At 43.3% G+C, this 22709-nt stretch overlaps 1 protein-coding gene across 1 annotated transcript in view; it reads right to left on the bottom strand.

Annotated features, from left to right (window-relative positions):
- LOC309558634 (interleukin-4 receptor subunit alpha-like) overlaps nucleotides 1–22709 on the bottom strand; it is a gene marked incomplete at both ends in the record, with an annotated part of 136146 nt that overhangs the window by 38267 nt on the left and 75170 nt on the right. Inside the window, 3 exons of the mRNA XM_082261700.1 lie at nucleotides 2300–2399; nucleotides 11174–11336; nucleotides 12711–12859. Of these exons, the coding sequence (XP_082117826.1) occupies nucleotides 2300–2399; nucleotides 11174–11336; nucleotides 12711–12859 (412 nt within the window). The remainder of the gene's footprint in view (nucleotides 1–2299; nucleotides 2400–11173; nucleotides 11337–12710; nucleotides 12860–22709) is intronic.

Below are 22709 nucleotides of genomic sequence, written 5' to 3'. Positions count from 1 at the left end.
ATTGTAAGTTATTACAAACTCTTGATTGCAGTTGTTGCCATCAAAGTTGGCACAACCAGTTATTAGGTTGGGGGGCAATGACTTTTTCACATAGGGCTAGGCAGGTTTGGACAGCTTTTTCCCTTAACAAATGAAATCATCATTTAAAAACTGCATTTTGTATTTACTCAGGTTATTGTGTAATATTAAAAATTTGTTTGATGATCTGAATAATTTAAGGGTGACAAATATGCAAAAAAATTAAAAATCAGGAAGGGGCAAATACTTTTTCACAGCACTTTATGTATATACAGTATATACAGTGCCTTGCGAAAGTATTCGGCCCCCTTGAACTTTTCAACCTTTTGCCACATTTCAGGCTTCAAACATAAAGATATAAAACTGTAATTTTTTGTGAAGAATCAACAACAAGTGGGACACAATCATGAAGTGGAATTAAATTTATTGGATATTTCAAACTTTTTTAACAAATAAAAAATTGAAAAATTGGGCGTGCAAAATTATTTAGCCCCCTTAAGTTAATACTTTGTAGCGCCTCCTTTTGCTGCAATTACAGCTGTAAGTCGCTTGGGGTATGTCTTTATCAGTTTTGCACATCAAGAGACTGAAATTTTTGCCCATTCCTCCTTGCAAAACAGCTCGAGCTCAGTGAGGTTGGATGGAGAGCATTTGTGAACAGCAGTTTTCAGTTCTTTCCACAGATTCTCGATTGGATTCAGGTCTGGACTTTGACTTGGCCATTCTAACACCTGGATATGTTTATTTGTGAACCATTCCATTGTAGATTTTGCTTTATGTTTGGGATCATTGTCTTGTTGGAAGACAAATCTCCGTCCCAGTCTCAGGTCTTTTGCAGACTCCATCGGGTTTTCTTCCAGAATGGTCCTGTATTTGGCTCCATCCATCTTCCCATCAATTTTAACCATCTTCCCTGTCCCTGCTGAAGAAAAGCAGGCCCAAACCATGAGCCGTGTGTTCAGGGTGATGAGCTGTGTTGCTTTTACGCCAAACATAACGTTTTGCATTGTTGCCAAAAAGTTTGATTTTGGTTTCATCTGACCAGAGCACCTTCTTCCACATGTTTAGTGTGTCTCCCAGGTGGCTTGTGGCAAACTTTAAACAACACTTTTTATGGATATCTTTAAGAAATGGCTTTCTTCTTGCCACTCTTCCATAAAGGCCAGATTTGTGCAGTATACGACTGATTGTTGTCCTATGGACAGAGTCTCCCACCTCAGCTGTAGATCTCTGCAGTTCATCCAGAATGATCATGGGCCTCTTGGCTGCATCTCTGATCAGTCTTCTCATTGTATGAGCTGAAAGTTTAGAGGGACGGCCAGGTCTTCGTAGATTTGCAGTGGTCTGATACTCCTTCCATTTCAATATTATCGCTTGCACAGTGCTCCTTGGGATGTTTAAAGCTTGGGAAATCTTTTTGTATCCAAATCCAGCTTTAAACTTCTCCACAACAGTATCTCAGACCTGCCTGGTGTGTTCCTTGTTCTTCATGATGCTCTCTGCACTTTAAACGGACCTCTGAGACTATCACAGTGCAGGTGCATTTATTACACACAGTATATATATATATATATATATATATATATATATATATATATATATATATATATATTTTTTTTTTTTTTCTATTGTGTTAAAGCTGACCACATATACATGTATAGAGAAATGATATCACTATTTACTTGACTGGACACAGTTATTGCTAACTTTTTACTAGGCTACTTTCTACTGATGTACGTGTGACCTCATTGATAAATAAAGATTTTGAAAAAACTTAGAGCTTCAAACTGAAATCTGGGGAAAGTAGAAATTCTCCAATATGATGGGGTTGCCATGGCACTGGAAGGGTTAAAGCTGAAATTCCTGTATAGATTTTATAGCATAGTTACATTGGTCGAGCTTGGACCAGTGTAAGTATGAAAATGCCATATATGTACAATCCCCCATGGAAGCTGGTATAGTCACAGTTACTACAGTAATCGCTGCTATCTTATGGGTGCACCTACAACCCAGAGCATTGGAGGGAAAAGGGTAGCTGACTGTCCACAAAGCAAGAAAAAGGTAAGTATTACAATTTATTCATTATCCCCCCAAACCTAACAAGCATTTAACCCTTGGGGGCAGCCCCACTGCAAGGTAGCATTTTTATTTTTCATGGAGCTAGGCTTTAAAAAAAAAAAAAAAAAAAACGCAGCACTAACAACATTGAAATTTCTCATCGGAAAAACATTAACATACTGATTTTATCCTCTTCTAAGGAATTGCAATATGGTTTACTTACATTAGACCAAAGGCAAAGCACAGCAAACTGAAAATGATGGTTGCTGGTCCAATCACTGGCATCATGTTTCTTATTATGTTATATGCCGAGAGATCATAATCTGTAGACAAAAAATGAAATATATTTTTGTAAAATAAAATAAAGATTATGCATTCAGGACATCTTACAGATGTGTTGGATAAATACATTTTGGTGCACCTTATATACTCCACACTGCTTCTGTCTGTACGAAAACTTATATTCTCCCCTCTGTACACTGTGTTGCACATCAAATACTCCACATTGCTTTTCAGTGTACTGCTTCATCTTTCACACTTGATCTGACCATCTTTGGTCGCTCTTAGAGTATTCTTAGGCATGTTTTTCAAGTGCTTCCACTGAAATCTATTAGGACCAAAATGTGTGGGCTTCAAGCCTCAGGTGGTAACAGACACCCATGAATATAATGGCATCGAACACTGAAGCACTTCTGGTGAAGCTTTAAATCACACTTCAAATTGCTCAGGTGTGAATAAACCCTAAATGAGTAAAGATTGGCCATACATGGATCAAAATTTGGCTGGTTCAGCAGGAACCAGCTGAATTATGATCAATCTATAGCCATTCCTGTTCATGAGACATCTATCTATTGATCTACTTTTCACGAATGGTCTTGCACAATTATTTCCATTGGATCAGCGCTGACAGCCAATCAGCATTTCTAATCAGTACTGTATTTTCTAACAGCAGGGAAGTTCCACTGTCAGAATACAAAGACACAGCAAGGAAAATTCCTCAAACCCCATTAAATGTGTGTATGGGGGAATTGGGTAATTTTTTTTCATTTAACCCACCGGCTAAACGAAAACAAAATTGAGTGATGTATGGCCAGCTTAACCGCACTTTTGCGATAAAAAATCCCAATCCCCTCTGGGTGTTCAATGATAATAAATTTTATTGCAGATGCCTTCTTTTTTCTGCTCTGAAAGAATAGTTCTTTGTTTGAATATGTTCTTTGGATACTGGTTCTGAATAAAACTGGCTGGCTCAATATAATCAACTGCTGCACTCTGTGTTCTGATGAGAAGAGTTGTGCTGTCTGCATCTCTTTAGAAGGGGAGTATCTCACCAAAAAATGAAATTTTTGTTGCAGAGGACGCCTAAAGCCTAACCAGTGCAGAATTTTTAATACAAGCAGGAAATTGCGCTTTTGGAGGTGTTCTGCCTCTAGGTTGCCCTTTTGCACTGAATTTTAAAGAAAATTACAGCACTGCAGATTGAAATGGAAATTTTGTTTTTCTATGAAAGTGGCCTTACCCTTTAAGGTTTGTTGAATGAACAGCACATATTGATGTTTGACTGTAATGCAGAGTGCAGTGAAAAGCAACTAAGTTAGGCATGTGAGAAAAGAGAAGAGAAACCTGCGTTAAAAATCTGTTAATCAAACTGATAAATGGCTGCCGCTGTTCATTACAACTTGAAAAAATTGTTGTTGGGTTTTGCGCTGTGGGTTTAAACTTAACAATAATTTAGGAATAGGTTTATACTGAGATTCCTTCCACTGCTAATAGTTAAATTCAGGTTAGGCTGATATGACCGTTGGAGATCCTATCGCTGGCAACAACTTGCTATGCAAGTTTGCACATGGCCCTGTCTAGATGACTGAGGTGTCTCTTGCTGGCGAGTGACTTTCAGCAGCATTATTTTTAGGGAGCATGCGATGCCTTAATGGCATGGCCAATCAACACACAATACAAAAAAATTACACATTCTGAAGTCCGCTTATACTAAACTGATAAAGCTTTGAACTGTAAGTTCTTGTGAATGTTGCCCACCCACCATGTTAACATGAAATAAATCATTGTGTACTTATTCTGTGGTTTGCAGTATATGCTGGTGCTGTATAGAGGATTATAATCAATCATCAGGATAAATTGGATTACTGTATATTATGTAGCGCTACCCCTGTGGAAGTAGGAGAAAACAAATCTACTCTAGGAAAGTACAGATACTGCCTTTCGGTACTTAAGTACAGTAGTTAAGTATTTCTACTTAGTTACTATACATCTCTGACCATTTGTGAGCCTCAAAAACAGGAAGGCCAGATTAGAGTTTGCCAAACATCTAAAAAAGCCTTCACAGTTCTGGAACAACATCCTATGGACAGATGAGACCAAGATCAACTTGTACCAGAGTGATGGGAAGAGAAGAGTATGGAGAAGAAAAGGAACTGCTCATGATCCAAAGCATACCACCTCATCAGTGAAGCATGGTGGTAGTGTCACTGCGTGGGCATGTATGGCTGCCAATTGAACTGGTTCTCTTGTATTTATTGATGTGATTACTGACAAAAGCTGACAAAACACTTCAGAATTCAGGGTGAATTCTGAAGTGTTTCGGGCAATATTATCTGCTCATATTCAGCCAAATGCTTTAGAACTCATTGGACGGCACTTCACAGTACAGATGGACAATGACCCGAAGCATAATGCGAAAGCAACCAAAGAGTTTTTTAAGGGAAGGAAGTGGAATGTTAAGCAATGGCCAAGTCAATCACCTGACCTGAATCCGATTGAGCATGCATTTCACTTGCTGAAGACAAAACTGAAGGGAAAATGCCCCAAGAACAAGCAGGAACTGAAGACAGTTGCAGTAGAGGCCTGGCAGAGCATCACAAGGGATGAAACCCAGTGTCTGGTGATGTCTATGCATTCCAGACTTCAGGCTGTAATTGACTGCAAAGGATATGCAACCAAGTATTAAAAAGTGAAAGTTTGATTTATGATTTTTAATCTGTCCCATTACTTTTGGTCCCTTAAAAAGTGGGAGGCACATATACAAACTGTTGTAATTCCTACACCTTTCACCTGATTTGGATGTAAATACCCTCAAATTAAAGCTGAGAGTCTGCAGTTAAAGCACATCTTGTTTGTTTCATTTCAAATCCATTGTGGTGGTGTATAGAGCCAAAAAGATTAGAATTGTGTCAATGTCCCAATATTTATGGACCTGACTGTAGATACCTATAACTGTGAATTAACACCAGGAAATAGACACAAGACCGTTTAGTGGAAAATAAACTCAATGTATTGGCACAGTTTAGAATAAATTCGAGCATAAATGAACAAGTCCATGTAGACATCTTACTCCTCACTGTTTTCCCCTTCATCTGCATTTGGTAGCAAAGAATGAGACCTGATCACTGGGTATGATTGGGTAGGCTGTGAATCTGGTTGTTGAGGCACATGGACTGCTTCTGTTAGAGGCAAGAGGTGATTATGAAACCTAGTCTTTAATTGACCCATACTTCTTACTGAGCGAATCTGGTGTACCAGCAATCAGGGCAACTGTTTACAGATGTCTATAAACGACAACAAAACAAGGGCGCATCGGCCTAGTGCATTATCTCTTGGATAGGTTTATTAAAATAATAGATTAAAAATACTCACAAACGAGTTTCTTGATAAAAAGCACATCAAATAGAATAAAATCCTCAGCAACAAGATCGGGATTGAATCGTCCCCTGAAGCTGTGCAGGCTTACGTGTTTCAAGGCAGCGCCTCTTCCTCAGAGGCTCTGAGGAAGAGGCGCTGCCTCGAAACGCGTAAGCCTGCACAGCTTCAGGGGACGATTCAATCCCGATCTTGTTGCTGAGGATTTTATTCTATTTGATGTGCTTTTTATCAAGAAACTCGTTTGTGAGTATTTTTAATCTATTATTTTAATAAACCTATCCAAGAGATAATGCACTAGGCCGATGCGCCCTTGTTTTGTTGTCGTTTATAGTGTTTTCCGGACCACCCTGGTCCAGCGAGGGGCTGCAAGGCTGAAGTATTATCAAGTTGCCGTGTCATCTGTTCTCATCTATAAGCCTACAGTCAGGTTGGACAAGAAGATTGCACCGCTCAGAGCGCAGGGAATAGGTGCTGCATTGACAGTACATTTGCTTGTTTGTTTACAGATGTCGCTAAGACATCCACCAGTCAGCTAGCTTATGCTTCCCAGGGGTGCCCAGATTTCTCAGCAGCCCTTTTTCACTGGGTTGTAGGTCCTGCATCCTTACTTTCAGATAAAAATGTATTTTGCTTTGCTGCCTAAGGGTGTCTGATGTAGCCTGGGCTTTCCTGTATGCTGTTTTCAGATTCTTCCTATAGCGGTCCTTATATCCTCTGTGGGAGATCATCAAAATTTGGTCTGAGGATATGCTGAATGCTGGCAGTCGGGCCTCCCTCCTAAACATGAACATATAGGGGGAGTACCCTGTGGCATCAATCGCTGTACTGTTATAGGCATGTATGACTGCTGAAATACGTTGGCTCTAATACTGCCTCTTCTCTTTAGGTAGCATCCAAAACATATTAAGAAGAGTGCAATTGAATCTTTCTGGCGGTGGGTTTCCTTGTGGGTGGTAGGGAGACCCCCAGCCAGGCAGTCTTCATTGGTTATTTGGAGACTGGCCCCTTGGAAACATGCGGGAATTCCTCTTCTCCACTCTAGTAGTGCAAATGTGCACAAGGTCACTTGGTCTGTTTTCAAGTCCTTTTTGAAAGCTTTCTGGTTAGGAATGAGTGCTGTCACTGCTTGACAGATCTGCTGTTCAGTCCAGGTGTCTTCAGAGAAATTGGCCACCACACTTGAAATCGCTGTGGACATTTTGCTCCCCACACCACTGGATTGCAGCAGCAGGGTTCATATTGGCTGTTTTTGACTCACTGTCTCGGTAACTTGCTTGTAGAACAGAGACATCCCGGACAAGCCCCCATATGTAGTGCTACCCCTGAGGGGGGCCACTTGGTAATCTGGGTTCTCTGATGTGCGCCTTGGCTCCAAGAACACCTTCAGCCCCTCTGACACACCTGTTTGAATGAAAGTTACTGCAAGCACTTATAAGAACATGAGTATAGATTCCTTTAACTCAAATATAAATTAGCACTAGGAAATAGACAAGACTGTTTAGTGGTAAATTAACTCAATGTATTGGTAAAGGTTAAAATAAATAGTGGTTTGAGCATAAATAAACACACAGAAGGTAGGTTCAGACACAGTCTGCTAGACAGTATAACTACTACAATGCCGTAGAATAGAGTTCCGTTCACCTAGACTGGGATTAACCCATGAATTACCAAAGTCAGCAATAAACAGTACAAATAGGCATTCACTGAAATGTGAAAAATAATACTATAACTAGTCCAGAGCGCACTCTAGGATATGCTGCAAAATATGGTGCTATGTCCACTGGGAGGTACCCCTTAGCATAAGCAATAGGTGAAAGTCTCTGTGTGCAACTGTAAAGGGACAGTCTTTAGTCCTAACTCTTCAGCTTGCTAGCGTTGGGGCCCAGTTGTGCCATTGGAGCGCATATGAGTGGTCCCAGTCAAACCTGCAGTCAGCAAAAAGGCTACTAGATGACTGTCAGTTCCTAGGTCTCTCTAGCAGCAGATAGTAAATCCCCAGAGCAGCAGCTCACCAGTCCCAGTAATATTTCAGCTCACCATCCAGGCACAAACAGTAATTAGCCCTCCTTCTGCTCTGCACCCAGGTGACTCTGGCTTTTGGCACACCTGGACTCAACACTCTAGATTATGCTCAGGCCACCATTTTGCAGCAGCTGTGGTGCACACTGAATGGCAATGTGCACTCTCTGGGCTCTCTCATGTCAAGAGGAAGCTGTGTGCTGTACAGCCTGAGAAAATGCAGCTCTGTCCCCTCCTCCTGGCAATGTCTCTCTGGGAAATTCAGTTCAAAAGCTCTTGATTACAATAGAGTCCCTCTCTTCTAGACTCCTCTAGACTACAGTTCCAATGGTGCAGTGCTGCCTAGCTCAGTCCTGCTCAGCAGCTTCCCCCTCTCATTGATAAAGCTGTTTTTGGGTTGGGCCTACTCACCCTGTGCCTGGAGGTACGTTTTGCACTCACCAAGGCCTGGGACCAGGCAGGGACCGTCATGTGAAAGTCTAACACTAAGGCAGTTCCCCAACTTAGAGATGAGCTGTAACACTGTGTGCAGCAATACAATAAAAGTACAGAGTTCCTCTGAAAGTGCTGTCCGGGATCACTACACACTGTAACTTGATGTATTTTGCATTCGCAGGGATACTGCCGAGCAAATGCCCTCTCCACCAGTCCAGCGTACCTCTGCCCCACACTCCTAGTGACAGAATGGGATCCTGCTGTGCACATAGCGTGGACCCCATTCGTTCACTGCTTCATTCTCATACCCATGTAACCAGGTCATAGAACTCTGTAATGTGGGTTCAGTTCCAGTTGCTACTGGAAAATGACCACTAGGGAGAGAGCCAGAACATCGACCCCCCTCGCTATCAGAACCCCCCTCGCCTTTCCAGGTACCTCTCTTCATTACTGGCTGCATTGGGACTTGAACTAGTGCCTGGGTACCATTTACAACTACACTACTCCTCTTGCTTACTTGCTGAATAGATTTTTTGTAGCAGTTGAGCTTCAAACCCCACATGTGCTTTACAGACCCTGGTTCTTTTGATACGCTAGAACCAACATGCACCCCTTTGAGTAAATTCAGGCTAGGCTCAGAACGCATGACGCAACTTTACTTAAGACTTTCAGTATTACTGTCCAACATGACCAATAATGTCATAATGTACAACGTCCTATAGTCACTTATCGGAGAGCACCAACTTTGAAGAATAAAATAGCCCCTAGTAAATTACCTGAGAATTGTAAAGCCCAACCATTGAACCTCATTCCCCTCAAGGGAATGTACCCGTGTAAGAAAAAATTATGCAAAACATGCAATTTTATAACTTATGGACAAAAATCCTTTTCCCACGGTGGCCACACATATTCGTTGGACAATTTTTTTAATTGTTCCACAGACCACGTGGTATATTGTTTGACCTGCCCATGCAAGTTATTATATGTGGGTCGCACCATATGTCCTTTGCGCCAACGTTTTGGCAAACACCGGCTTATTGAGGAAGGATCCGACAAACATAGTGTCCCTAGACACTTCCTAGAATATCACAATTAATCCACTGAGGGGTTGAGAGTTTGGATTATTGAGGCCATATCTAACAAATTACCAGAGGCCCAGCGGTTCTCTGTGAACGTGAGACATTTTGGATTTTTTCTCTGAACACATTAAAACCTCACGGCCTAAATGAGGAACTTGAAATTAGTACTATTTTATAATCATTATTTTTTATGAGAGGTTTTTATAGAGGTCTTTTTATACAAGCTATGTGCATTATCAAATGTATTGTGACATTTTAATATACCTTTTTACTAGCTATATTTTTTAATTCTTCTTCTTGATTTTAACATACCCATCTCATTCTGTATACATATATATATATATATATATATATATATATATATATATATATATATATATATATATATATATATATTCTTACACATTAGTTTTTTATATATGCATTTTTATATACATCCTTAATATTCTAAAATATTTTCATAATATTTACAATATTTTTATTATTTTATATATATATATATATATATATATATATATATATATATATATATATATATATATAAATGTACAACTTTTACTATCCATTATAGCTATTTTTAGCCATAATAATATATATATATATTTTTTCTTGAATACATTCCCTATTTTTTTGACAGTCATATTCCTTGTGAGACTGCATCTTCATGAATATTTCCATCAGCCTTCTTTATTGTTACATATACATGTACGTGTCTCCTATACACATACATGTACTTACTATCCAATTTTACAGGTCCAATTTAGTACTTTCATTTATTATTTATTTCCATTATACATATTGTATTTTATATTATATTCTTTTATATATATTTTCACTTATTATTGAGAGACCAGTGTTGGGGCTATATATATACTATAGTCTTTTTTGTCCATATATGCACACATATATATCTTTTAATTGCCATGTTTTATTTTCACACTAAGTATATGTGTAATCTATTATTTCGCAATCTGGTATGGGTTGTGTCCTTTAATATGGCCGCCATACCACTCTATTGGTTGTTCAGCCCTTGCATACTCCCATTCATATATTGTGTGTGTATAAATTCCCTGGCTCACAGTGGTCCCGGCATCTACACTTGAGAAAAGAGCGCGCAAGCTCCCCACGAGCTTGGCACACGCTCTGAAACGCATCGTGTGCACTTTGACCCTGCCTACGTCATACGGTCGACGCTGAGTCACAGCCTGCCTCGAGAGTCCGGCCTCGGTGAAGAAAGAGCCAGCATCTCCCCGCCATTTCATCCACCGAATTAGACCATCTTCACATCCTCTTTCTCGGCAGCAGCGACATGGACAGCTTGACCCTAGGACGTTTCATTTGAGCCTTCACTCATTTACATCTAGTTACCATTTACCATTTATTGTTACCATTTATTGTATGCTTACCTTTTAATAAACGTATTGCACTTAGAGGCGCTCCGCTTGTCTTTTGCTTCACTCTGTTTACAGATTGACTCCCTGTGCAGCAGAGCTGGCCCTTCGTGCAGACTTTCATTCCACTGCCCACCATCCCCTCGCTAAACGGACTTTACCCGAACCTATTGCCATATAGATAATTTATTTAATTTTTCTGCTCATGTATTGACCCTTAATCTTGCTTCTATATTAGCTGTAACTCAGCGTATCAGAGTGCCAGCTTCTTTTTTATTATTTATATTTATATTACTGGTGAGTAGGGTGGATCCAAAAAGCCAGGGAACTGTAGCACACACATTAACACTCCCCCCCCCCCTCAGCCTGGGCAAGCCTCTAACTAATACATCTGTAGGTGACCTGCCTACATGTTAACCAGTTCAGCACCACTGCAGCCAGTGTTTCTCTCACTCTCCATGCATAGCCAAACACCTGGCTACAGTTACTTTATGTAAAGAACATTTGCCTTCTTACCATTATGCCACTGAATTTCCGGGCTCCACTCACTCCAGATGCCATCATAAAAATAATTGTTTGGCATTGATCTGATCTTCACTAAATAGTCATGTCCTTTCCTGAAAAGTCTCTTCCTTATTATGTATTGAGATTCCACGTAGTTCAGTGTGTTCCTTTTCACCTGTTGTACAGGAATATGTGTTAGTCTTTCTATCACATGGCCAATTAAAGCTGAACTCTGGGATAAATAAGGCACTTCGGCTGGTGGTTGCACTCTGACATCAACATGTACAATTCAGGACCAGCAGTCCTGAATTACACATGAGGACAATGAAGGCCCGTCCACAACCCAGAGTATCAGGGAGAAGAGTGGAGCAGGATAAGGTATTTATTATAGCTTATGCATTATCCCCTAGACTTAATCCCTTGCAACGTGGGGGGTCCACTGCAGGGGCACTTTTTTAAACCCTGAAGTTCAGCTTTTACTCCTGTAGCCTTATTATACGTATTATATCAGTGCCTGATTAAAGCTCAACTGTATTTTCAATTAATGTTAAAAAAATTAAGTCGGTGAATACAAATAATGAGTGTTATTACCTTATTGTTGATTATGTTAAAGTCTGCCAAGCATTAAGCTGGACATACACTAGTAGAATTTTGTTGGAAACATTTTTTTGATTTTCTAAAGATTATTGGGGTTATATCAATGATTTATTTTGGCCATAGAGAAAATCTGGAACAAGATGGAAGATTTTTCTGTAATGAAATTCTAACTGTGAATGTGGTTTTTGTTTGGGGAAAAAAACGTACATATTGTTATGCGCACTTTCGAGGTACAAAAGAAACCTGTTTATTGTGTCTGGGATTCCATTCAAATAGTAGTTCTGGATTCAATTTTAAGGACTTTTGAATGAAATTACCTTACTCAATGGAGGCAAGTTCAAATGCTCTGGCAAATGTTTGTTTTCAGAATCTCTGTATGAATGTTTGGAGGAAAACCTACTGGTGTATGGCCAGCTTAAGTCAGCAACTAAAGACCACTGTGCTTAGTGTGAGAGCAACAGTCTCTGTACAGTGGTCTTACACTAATACTCCCTACTGAAATCAGAGCTGTAGTGCTAACTCAGAAAACAGTGTATAGATAAGAACTGCACTCCAACTTGTATTCTTCCAAGTCACTTTAATGGGTTATCCACAATAGGTATCAGCCATGCTGATACCACGCATATTGGCTAGCTCGAACAACTGATAATGCCTTGTGATCAAGCCAATATGTGGTGAAACACAGTAAGAGAAGATGGTTTCTTTGGGTAGAACTAGTATAGCTGTGACCTATTTTATATGATCCACTAAAGTGACTTGGAAAAATACAAGTTGGGAGTGCGTTTCCTATCTATACAACTTCATGTGATGAGAAGCTGTTTTGGAACCTACACCAGGAGTCCAAATAAAATCTCTGAGTGAGTGTTGGGACTCAGAAAAAGGTCAGACTTGTATAGAAAAATGCCTTTATTACCTCTTACTCATCTCGTTACAAAGGATCATAAAATATTACCTCTGTTGGATCTTGCTTTGAGGAGATTTGGATGTCATAGTTCAGCTTTTGGAATAAAAAGTCCTCCTCTGTGTAACCACTGTCCCAGTGAACTTTTGCAGTCTCGCCGTTATGCTCTATAGTGACATTTTCTGGAGCTCTTGGTTTAACTGTATAATAGAAAAAGATAGTCACAGTAGGTCTTAAAGGTACAATCAACTCAAACACCAAAAATACAGTCATATTAGGTCTTAAAGTTGCAATCCATTAAAGCACCAAAATGTTGCATGTAAACTACCTGATGAGTTGCTTTAATTTTCATTGACATGTTTTCTGCATGTATCTGTCCTATTAGCTATTCCTTATATTTGATGGTATATTTTGTTAATCTGAGCCTGTAAAACCCTAGGGACCTCTGTAATGTTGAAGATTTTTCAGCACTAATTTAAGTAGCTTCTTAAGTTCTAATGAGTGTCAGGAACTGTCAGGGTATCTGGAAACCAGACCAGAAGGAGATGCAGGTAAAATAAGGCAGTCTATTTGAGCAAACAACAATAAACGCACAGCAAGAGAAAGGAGCAAGATCAGGAACAGCCGGGGTCAAGTCCAGAAGCAGGTGGTCATCCAAGCAGGGGTCGAGTCCATAAGCGGGTAGTCATCCAAGCCAAGGTCGAGTCCAGAAGTGGGTAGTCATCCAAGCCGGGGTCGAGTCCAGAAGCAGGTACTCTGCCGATGCTGGGTCTTCTGCTGATGCGGGGTTAAGAACCAGGAGAATCATCAGCCAAGCCTGGTCAAACACGGAGAAACACAGAGAACAGAAGACTGCTAGCAGTGATGCACCTTGGAGCACAATGCAAGGGCATGGACTGCAACCCATCAGGTGATTGATATAATCAGGTGTGCAGCAGCATCATCACTGTGCAACGCCCAAGCAGCAGACGAGTGATGATGCAATCAGAGTTTATAAGAGGCTGCAGTCTGCACATGTCCAAGATCCCTGCCAACAGGAGGGCAAGGTAAGACCCTGACAGGAACATGAGCATTTTTCCAGAGATAAGACAAGTTGGCTGCACACCACTGCTGTGAAGATGCCTAAATCCTTTATTCCTTATGCCGTTTTTCCCCGAAAATAAGACCGGGTCTTATAAAAATTTTGGCAACAAAAAACACACTAGGGCTTATTTTTAGGGGATGTCTTATTTATGTATGGTATGTACAATAATCTACATTTATTCAAATACAGTTATGTCATCATGACGATCCTAAATTAGTTGTAACTCTAAAAAAAAAATATATATATATCCTGATCCTTTAAACCATGATAGACTTGTGTCCTTTACCCCTCTCTATGTTCTAAAAAACCTGCAATGAAAAAAATAAAATGTTTTTAAAAAGTTCCTGTGTCTTCTCTCCCTCTCTCCCCCTATCAACTCAGGAGTCAGCATTATGACATTCTGAAATCCCAAAAATAAACCTTGGTTAACACATCGTAAAATTATGTAATCGGTTTTGTAAAAAAGATTATATAACGTGCAGTGTGTCTCCTTTAGAGCTGGTTCACACTACCACTACCATAAAGTCGCCCCGTGACTTGAAGAGACTTGTTTAGAGACTTGGAAGAGACTTGGAAAAGACTTGGAAGAGACTTGTGCACTACTTTGAAGAGACAGGTGACTTTTTCTGTGGGGAATGCCTGGCTAATCTCTTTCTTCTTCCTGGAAAGTCTGATAACAAGTCGTGTCAATTAAGATAAGGAGGCGACTCCCATTGAAGTATATGGGACAGTCGGATCACAGGTCACCTCAAAGTAGTACAGGACCCTTTTCTGAAGTCGGAGCAACTTCAGTAGTGCCAATTAAGACGGCACTGATTGATTAACATTGCTTTTGTTATGTCAAGCTACCTGGGGCAACACAAGTTGCCTCACAAGTCGCGCTAGTGTGAATGGGCTCTCTGTAACTTTATAGTGAAAAAGTTCTTATTTACAGCGATGATGGGCGCTCCCGTGACCTGCCGGAGCTCTTCTTCCCCTCTCCAAAACACTGAAGAAGGAGAGGCCGCTGACTTCAGCTGGGAGGAGAGGAGAAGATCTCCGGGGGGGTCACATAAATGCCCAGCGGTATGATAAAAAAGGGATTTACCACAATAAAGTTACAGAGGGATACACACTGCACATTATATAATCTTTTTACAAAATAGATTACATGTTTTTACAACAACTTTAACTAGGGCTTATTTTTGGAATAGGGCTTATATTGCAGCCATTCCCAAAAATAATGCTAGGTCTTATTTCCGGGGTAGGGCTTATTTTCAGGGACACAGGGTAGTTATCAAATGAAGACCGCAAAAAAAACACAGAGTATGCTGTGGCTGTTAACGTGTTTCACACATATGCTAGTGCTTATTTAGAACAAACGGGAAATCAAAAGTGTGATCCCTAAATAGTCACCACACGCCTGTTTGGTGATTGATTTGAGAACACACTGCCAATAGGGTTACATGTGATGTCACAAGCCTGTATTCCTCCATACCACACTGATTGGGGATAGAGGTGGTATCTTTTTATTTAGAGACTGAGACAGACCTTGCAGTTGAACAGCGTATTTACATCTTGGAAGTTCTTGAGTACTTGCTGCCAGCTATTTTGTTTATGATGGTAAGTTCTACCTCCAGGGATGCGGGGCTGCAATGGGGGCAACATTTTTGCCCTCACTCGCCAACCTATATATGATTTGATGGGAGTGGTACCGCATCTATGGTTGCGAGAACCCCTTTCGACCATATAAAAGGATTTATTTAAGACTTATTGACAATCTTATATTGGTTATGAAGGATGGTGTGGAATAACTTGACTCATTCCTTGTGTATCTAAGTTGGAACATCAGGAACTTAAACTTCACTGGCCATGCGAGTAACAAGGAAATACATTTTTGGATGTCTGTTTGAAAAGTATGGGCAGTGAGATCAGTACTACTTTGTACAGAAAGCCCCTTTTGGGTAACTCACTGCTCCAGGCTCAGTCAGGTCATCCAAGAAACACACTTAAAGGAATCCTGGTGGGTCAGTTCCTGCAAGTTAGGCGTATATGCAGTAGTGATCAACAATTTGAACAAGAAGCATCTATTCTGTATGGGCGTTTTTTAAATTGGGGTCACCCTAAATGGATGCTGAACAGGGTCCTTATTATTGCTAGAAGCATAAATAGTGAACACCTCTTAAAAATAAATAAACCACAGAAAGCTTTAAGTAGAGCATGATTAACGTAATTGGGAACGTGATCTGTTCTCTGACGAGGACCTCTCGATGTACCTGGACCACGTCATTTCGTGGTCCAGGTACATCGATGATGTCCTCATTATTTGGGATGCAGATATTGATCTATTCCAGGAATTCTTCTCCAGAATCAAAACAAATAGCTACAATTAGGGTTGAGCGGACACCTAGATGTCCGTGTTCGACGGGTTCGGCCGAACTTTAAAAAAAAGTCCGGGTCCGTGTCCCGGACTTTTACCGAACTTTTCCCGGACACCGAACCCCATTGAAGTCAATGGGGACCCGAACTTTAAGGCACTAAAATGGCTCTAAAACACCAAAGGAAAGGGCTAGAGTGCTGCAAATGGCAGCAAAACGTAATTAAGAGCATGGCAAGTGCTCTGCAAACAAATGTGGATAGGGAAATAACTTAAAACAACAAAAAAAAACAGAAAAATAAAACAATGTTCTTCTTCATCTCTGAAGGACGAGGCCCATATGGAGTAGGAGGGAGGTTGAGGTGGTGGTGGATGTGGCGGTGACATAGGCGTGCGCACAGGGTGTGCTGGGTGTGCCTGGGCACACCCTAATCACCTAGGGCACATAGCATTGCCAGTGAGGAGATGGGAAAGATCTCCCTGGGACCTGCTCTGCTCTATTTCTCCTTGCCTACAGGTACATGGCCCCGATACATTACTCTCCCTGCTGGCAAACACATGCATGTGTATTTCAACTTTGGGGTGCACACCTTAATGCAATAGGCTGCGCACACCTATGGGCGGTGTAGGTGGAAGCGGCGGTGGAGGAGGACCAGGGCCGGATTAACAGCATCATGGGCTTGGTGCTGAGGATTTTGAAGGGCCTTAGGGCCGTGCCTTGCCATGCACCCAGAGGAGGAAGGGTGCAGCCATGCATGCCTAATTCAACATGGGATGCTGTCTCTGAAGCCCATAAACACATCCATGCATCGCCAACTGTCCCTCCTTGTCCGGCCTTCACGCTGTGTGGGGAGGTTCTGAGGGTGCTGCCTGGGGAAGCGAGCATAGAAGCCAGACTTCTGTGTTTACAAGTGACAGAAGAGCGGTAACAGTGAATATGGCCAACCCGGGGCCTATATAAAAGGTAGGGGCCTGGAGCTGCAGCTCCAATAGCCCCTACATTAATCTGGCCCTGAGGAGGAGGACGAGGTAGCCAACACTGCTTCTTTTCACAAATTTTAAATGAGGGTACACCCCAAAAGAGTGAGAAAGAGCAAAAATGGAACAATGGGTGGGTAAGGTCGGTATCCATTGCTATTCTGCATAAGGTACGGAAAAGTCCCGTGGGATCCATGCCTGGTTCATTTTAATGAACGTGAGCTTGTCCACATTGTCTCTGGACAGGCGGCTGCGCTTGTCTGTTATAACGCCCCCAGCCGTGCTAAATACCCGTTCAGATAATACACTGGCTGCAGGGCACGCCAGCACCTCCAAGGCGTAAAGGGCAAGCTCAGGCCATGTGCCCAATTTGGAGACCCAGAAGTTGAAGGGGGCAGACCCGTCATTCACTACATGTAGGCATGTGCACACATACTGCTCCACCATGTTGGTAAAATGCTGCCTCCTGCTAAGACGTTCCATCTGAGCTGCTGGTGCTGCTGTTTGTTGTGGCGTGCTGACAAAGCTTTTCCACATTTCGGCCATGCTAACCCTGCCTTCTGAGGTGCTGGCGGTGCCCTGGTTGCGTTGGCGACCTCCTCCTCCTCCTCCTCTGCCTTGTGCTTCCACTGTGGCCCCGCTGTCAGATGGGAATGCCAGCAGCATGGCGTCTACCAGCGTGCGCTTGTACTCGCGCATCTTGCGATCGCGCTCCAGTGAGTGAATTAAGGACGGTACGTTGTCCTTGTAACGGGGATCCAGCAGCGTGGCCACCCAGTAATCAGCACAAGTTAGAATGTGGGCAACTCGGCGGTCGTTGTGGAGACACTGCAGCATGTAATCGCTCATGTGTGCCAGGCTGCCCAGAGGCAACGAAAGGCTGTCCTCTGTGGGAGGTGTATGGTCCGTGTCCTCTGTATCCCCCCAGCCACGCACCAGTGATGGCCATGAGCTGGCCTGGGTGCCACCCTGCTGTGAACATGGTTCCATCTCCTCCTCCAGCTCCTCCTCCTCCTCATCCTCCTCATCCTCCAGAACTGTGCCCCTGCTGGACAATTGCGTCCCTGGCGTTTGCGTGTGCAGGAACCCACCCTCGGAGCCCCTTGCGAATGACTGCCCTGAAAGCCTTGGAAATGTTACCTCTTCATCCTCCTCCTCCTCCTCATCCTGTGCCACATCCTCTTCCATCATCGCCCGAATTGTTTTTTCAAGGAGGCATAGAAGTGGGATAGTTAAGCTGAGAACGGCGTCATTGCCACTGGCCATGTTGGTGGAGTACTCAAAACAGCGCAACAAGGCACACAGGTCTCGCATGGAGGCCCAGTTATTGGTGGTGAAGTGGTGCTGTTCCGCAGAGCGACTCACGCGTGCGTGCTGCAGCTGAAACTCCACTATGGCCTGCTGCTGCTCGCACAGTCTTTCCAGCATGTGCAAGGTGGAGTTCCACCTTGTGGGCACGTCACATATGAGGCGGTGAGCGGGAAGGCCGAAGTTACGCTGCAGCGCTGCCAGGCGAGCAGCAGCAGGGTGAGAACGCCGAAAGTGCGCACAAACGGCCCGCACTTTCTGCAGCAGCTCTGACATATCGGGGTAGTTTTTAAGGAACCTCTGCACCACCAAATTCAGCACATGCGCCAGGCAAGGGATGTGCGTCAAACCGGCTAGGCCCAGAGCTGCTATGAGATTTCGCCCGTTATCGCACACCACCAGGCCGGGCTTGAGGCTCGCTGGCAGCAACCACTCATTTGTCTGCTGTTCCATGCTCCTCCACAACTCCTGCGCGGTGTGTGGTTTGTCCCCCAAACAGGCAAGTTGTAAAACTGCCTGCTGTCGTTTACCCCTGGCCGTGCTGAAGTTGGTGGTGAAGGTGTTACGCTGTCCGGATGAGGAGGCGGTAGAGGATGAGGAAGCGGAGTAGGAGGAGTTAGGAACAGGAGGCAAACTGAAGCGCCCTGCAATCCTCGGTGGTGGAAGGACATGCGCCAAATTGCTATCCGCCTCAGGCCCATCCGCCACTGCATTTACCCAGTGTGCCGTTAGGGAGATATAACGCCCCTGACCGTGCTTACTGGTCCACGTATCCGTAGTTAGGTGGACCTTGGCACAGATGGCGTTGCGCAGTGCACACCTGATTTTTTCCCCCACTTGGTTGTGCAGGGAAGGGATGGCTTGCCTGGAAAAGTAGTGGCGGCTGGGCACGACGTACTGTGGGACAGCCACCGACATAAGGTTTTTAAAACTGTGCGTCTCCACCAGACGGAATGACAGCATTTCAAAGGCCAATAATTTTGAAATGCTGGCATTCAGGGCCAGGGATCGCGGGTGGGTAGGGGGGTACTTCCTCTTCCTCTCAAGTGTTTGGGAGATGGAAAGCTGAACGCTTCCACGGGACATTGTGGAGATGGTTGTTGGTGACCCAGGTGGTGGTGTTGCTGACAGATCGTCTGTTTGCGGGGTGGCAGGTGCCGGTATCACTACAGATGTGGCTGGAGCGGCCGAGACTGCAGCAGAAGAGGAAGCAGGATGAGCCAGAGACGTTTCTTGGTTTTGAAGGTGTGTACTCCACTGCAGCTCGTGCTTTGCACTTAGATGCCTGATCATGCAGGTTGTGCTCAGGTTGAGAAGGTTCATGCCTCGCTTCAAGCTCTGATTGCACAGGGTGCAAACCACTCGTGTCCTGTCATCAGCACATTTTCTAAAGAACTTCCACGCTAGAGAACTCCTTTGAGCTGACTTTGGTGCGCTCGTTCCCTTGCTGCGTTGGGCAGTAGCGGGCGTAGTGTCTAGGGCACGGCCGCTCCGCTTCTGCACCCTGCTCCCTCTTCTGCTGTGCTGGTGGCTCTGTGCGACCACCGCCTCTTCCTCCAAACTACTCAGTTCACCTGCATGACGTTCATTCCATGTGGGGTCGAGGACCTCATCGTCCTCCACATCATCTTCCACCCAGTCTTCACCCCTGCCCTCCTTGTCGGTCTCCACAATGCTGAACGCCGCAGCAGTTGGCACCTGCGTTTCGTCATCATCGGAGACGTGCTGCGATGATCCTTGCATGTACTCATCTTGAGAAATAAGTGGTTGGGCATCGCTGCACTCAATCTCTTCCACTTCTGGGGCAGGGCTAGGTGGATGGCCCTGGGAAACCCTGCTGACAGAGTCCTCAAAAAGAATAAGAGACTGCTGTATGGCTTGGGGCTCAGACTGCTGGCCTGATTTGCAAGGGGGTGAGGTGAAAGACGGTTGGACATTGGCTGCAGGTGCCAACTCTGACCTTTCTGCAGTAGACTGGGTGGGAGACAATGTGAAGGAACTGGAGGCACTGTCAGCAGCAAACCAATCTACTATCGCCTCAACTTGTTCTGGCCTCATCACTTCTAGGGGCGTTTGATGCCCTACCAAATACTGATGCAGGTTCTGTCGCCTACTCACACTTGAGGAAGGTGTTTCACTTGTGCGTGTAGCTGGCACAGATCGACCATGTCCTCTCCTTGCAACAGGAGCTCTACCAGCAGCACCACGACCCAGGCCACGGCCCTTATTTGACGGTCTCCTCATATTTCTGTAATTTAAGATCTTGCCCTAGAAAGGTTTTTATTGAATAGCGGAATAGAAAATATGATCCAAAAAAAGTGTATGTATATCACACGTACACAACCACACTAGGCCCCAATTACTATTGTTTGTACCCCTAAAAGGCTAGATGAGGAGTAGGGGGAGTATGGAACAGGCAGCACCCTCAAACCTTCAGAAGTATGAGATGAACCCCAACAACTTGGAAAGGTGGATCTCTCTCACACGTACCGACACAGACTATCCCGCAATTCAATTGATCCTCAAAGGTTTTTATTGAATAGCGGAATAGGAAATATGATCAAAAAAAGTGTATGTATCTCGCACGTACACAACCACACTAGGCCCCAATTACTATTGTTTGTACCCCTAAAAGGCTAGATGAGGAGTAGGGGGGGTATGGAACAGGCAGCACCCTCAAACCTTCAGAAGTATGAGATGAACCCCAACAACTTGGAAAGGTGGATCTCTCTCACACGTACCAACACAGACTATCCCCCAATTTAACTGATCCCCAAAGGTTTTTGATTAAATAGCGGAATAGAAAATATGATCCCAAAAAAGTGTATGTATATCACACGTACACAACCACACTAGGCCCCAATTACTATTGTTTGTACCCCTAAAAGGCTAGGAGTAGGGGGAGTATGGAACAGGCAGCACCCTCAAACCTTCAGAAGTATGAGATGAACCTCAACAACTTGGAAAGGTGGATCTCTCTCACACGTACCAACACAGACTATCCCCCAATTTAACTGATCCCCAAAGGTTTTTGATTAAATAGCGGAATAGAAAATATGATCCCAAAAAAGTGTATGTATATCACACGTACACAACCACACTAGGCCCCAATTACTATTGTTTGTACCCCTAAAAGGCTAGGAGTAGGGGGAGTATGGAACAGGCAGCACCCTCAAACCTTCAGAAGTATGAGATGAACCCCAACAACTTGGAAAGGTGGATCTCTCTCACACGTACCAACACAGACTATCCCCCAATTTAACTGATCCCCAAAGGTTTTTGATTAAATAGCGGAATAGAAAATATGATCCCAAAAAAGTGTATGTATATCACACGTACACAACCACACTAGGCCCCAATTACTATTGTTTGTACCCCTAAAAGGCTAGGAGTAGGGGGAGTATGGAACAGGCAGCACCCTCAAACCTTCAGAAGTATGAGATGAACCCCAACAACTTGGAAAGGTGGATCTCTCTCACACGTACCAACACAGACTATCCCCCAATTTAACTGATCCCCAAAGGTTTTTGATTAAATAGCGGAATAGAAAATATGATCCCAAAAAAGTGTATGTATATCACACGTACACAACCACACTAGGCCCCAATTACTATTGTTTGTACCCCTAAAAGGCTAGGAGTAGGGGGAGTATGGAACAGGCAGCACACTCAAACCTTCAGAAGTATGAGATGAACCCCAACAACTTGGAAAGGTGGATCTCTCTCACACGTACCAACACAGACTATCCCCCAATTTAACTGATCCCCAAAGGTTTTTGATTAAATAGCGGAATAGAAAATATGATCCCAAAAAAGTGTATGTATATCACACGTACACAACCACACTAGGCCCCAATTACTATTGTTTGTACCCCTAAAAGGCTAGGAGTAGGGGGAGTATGGAACAGGCAGCACCCTCAAACCTTCAGAAGTATGAGATGAACCCCAACAACTTGGAAAGGTGGATCTCTCTCACACGTACCAACACAGACTATCCCCCAATTTAACTGATCCCCAAAGGTTTTTGATTAAATAGCGGAATAGAAAATATGATCCCAAAAAAGTGTATGTATATCACACGTACACAACCACACTAGGCCCCAATTACTATTGTTTGTACCCCTAAAAGGCTAGGAGTAGGGGGAGTATGGAACAGGCAGCACCCTCAAACCTTCAGAAGTATGAGATGAACCCCAACAACTTGGAAAGGTGGATCTCTCTCACACGTACCAACACAGACTATCCCCCAATTTAACTGATCCCCAAAGGTTTTTGATTAAATAGCGGAATAGAAAATATGATCCCAAAAAAGTGTATGTATATCA

The sequence above is a fragment of the Pelophylax lessonae genome (assembly GCF_965119305.1).
Source record: "Pelophylax lessonae genome assembly, chromosome: 6".
In the NCBI taxonomy this organism is placed as follows: Eukaryota; Metazoa; Chordata; class Amphibia; order Anura; family Ranidae; genus Pelophylax; species Pelophylax lessonae.
Note: the sequence above shows the minus strand (reverse complement) of the source record. Positions and strands in the feature narration are given on the sequence as shown.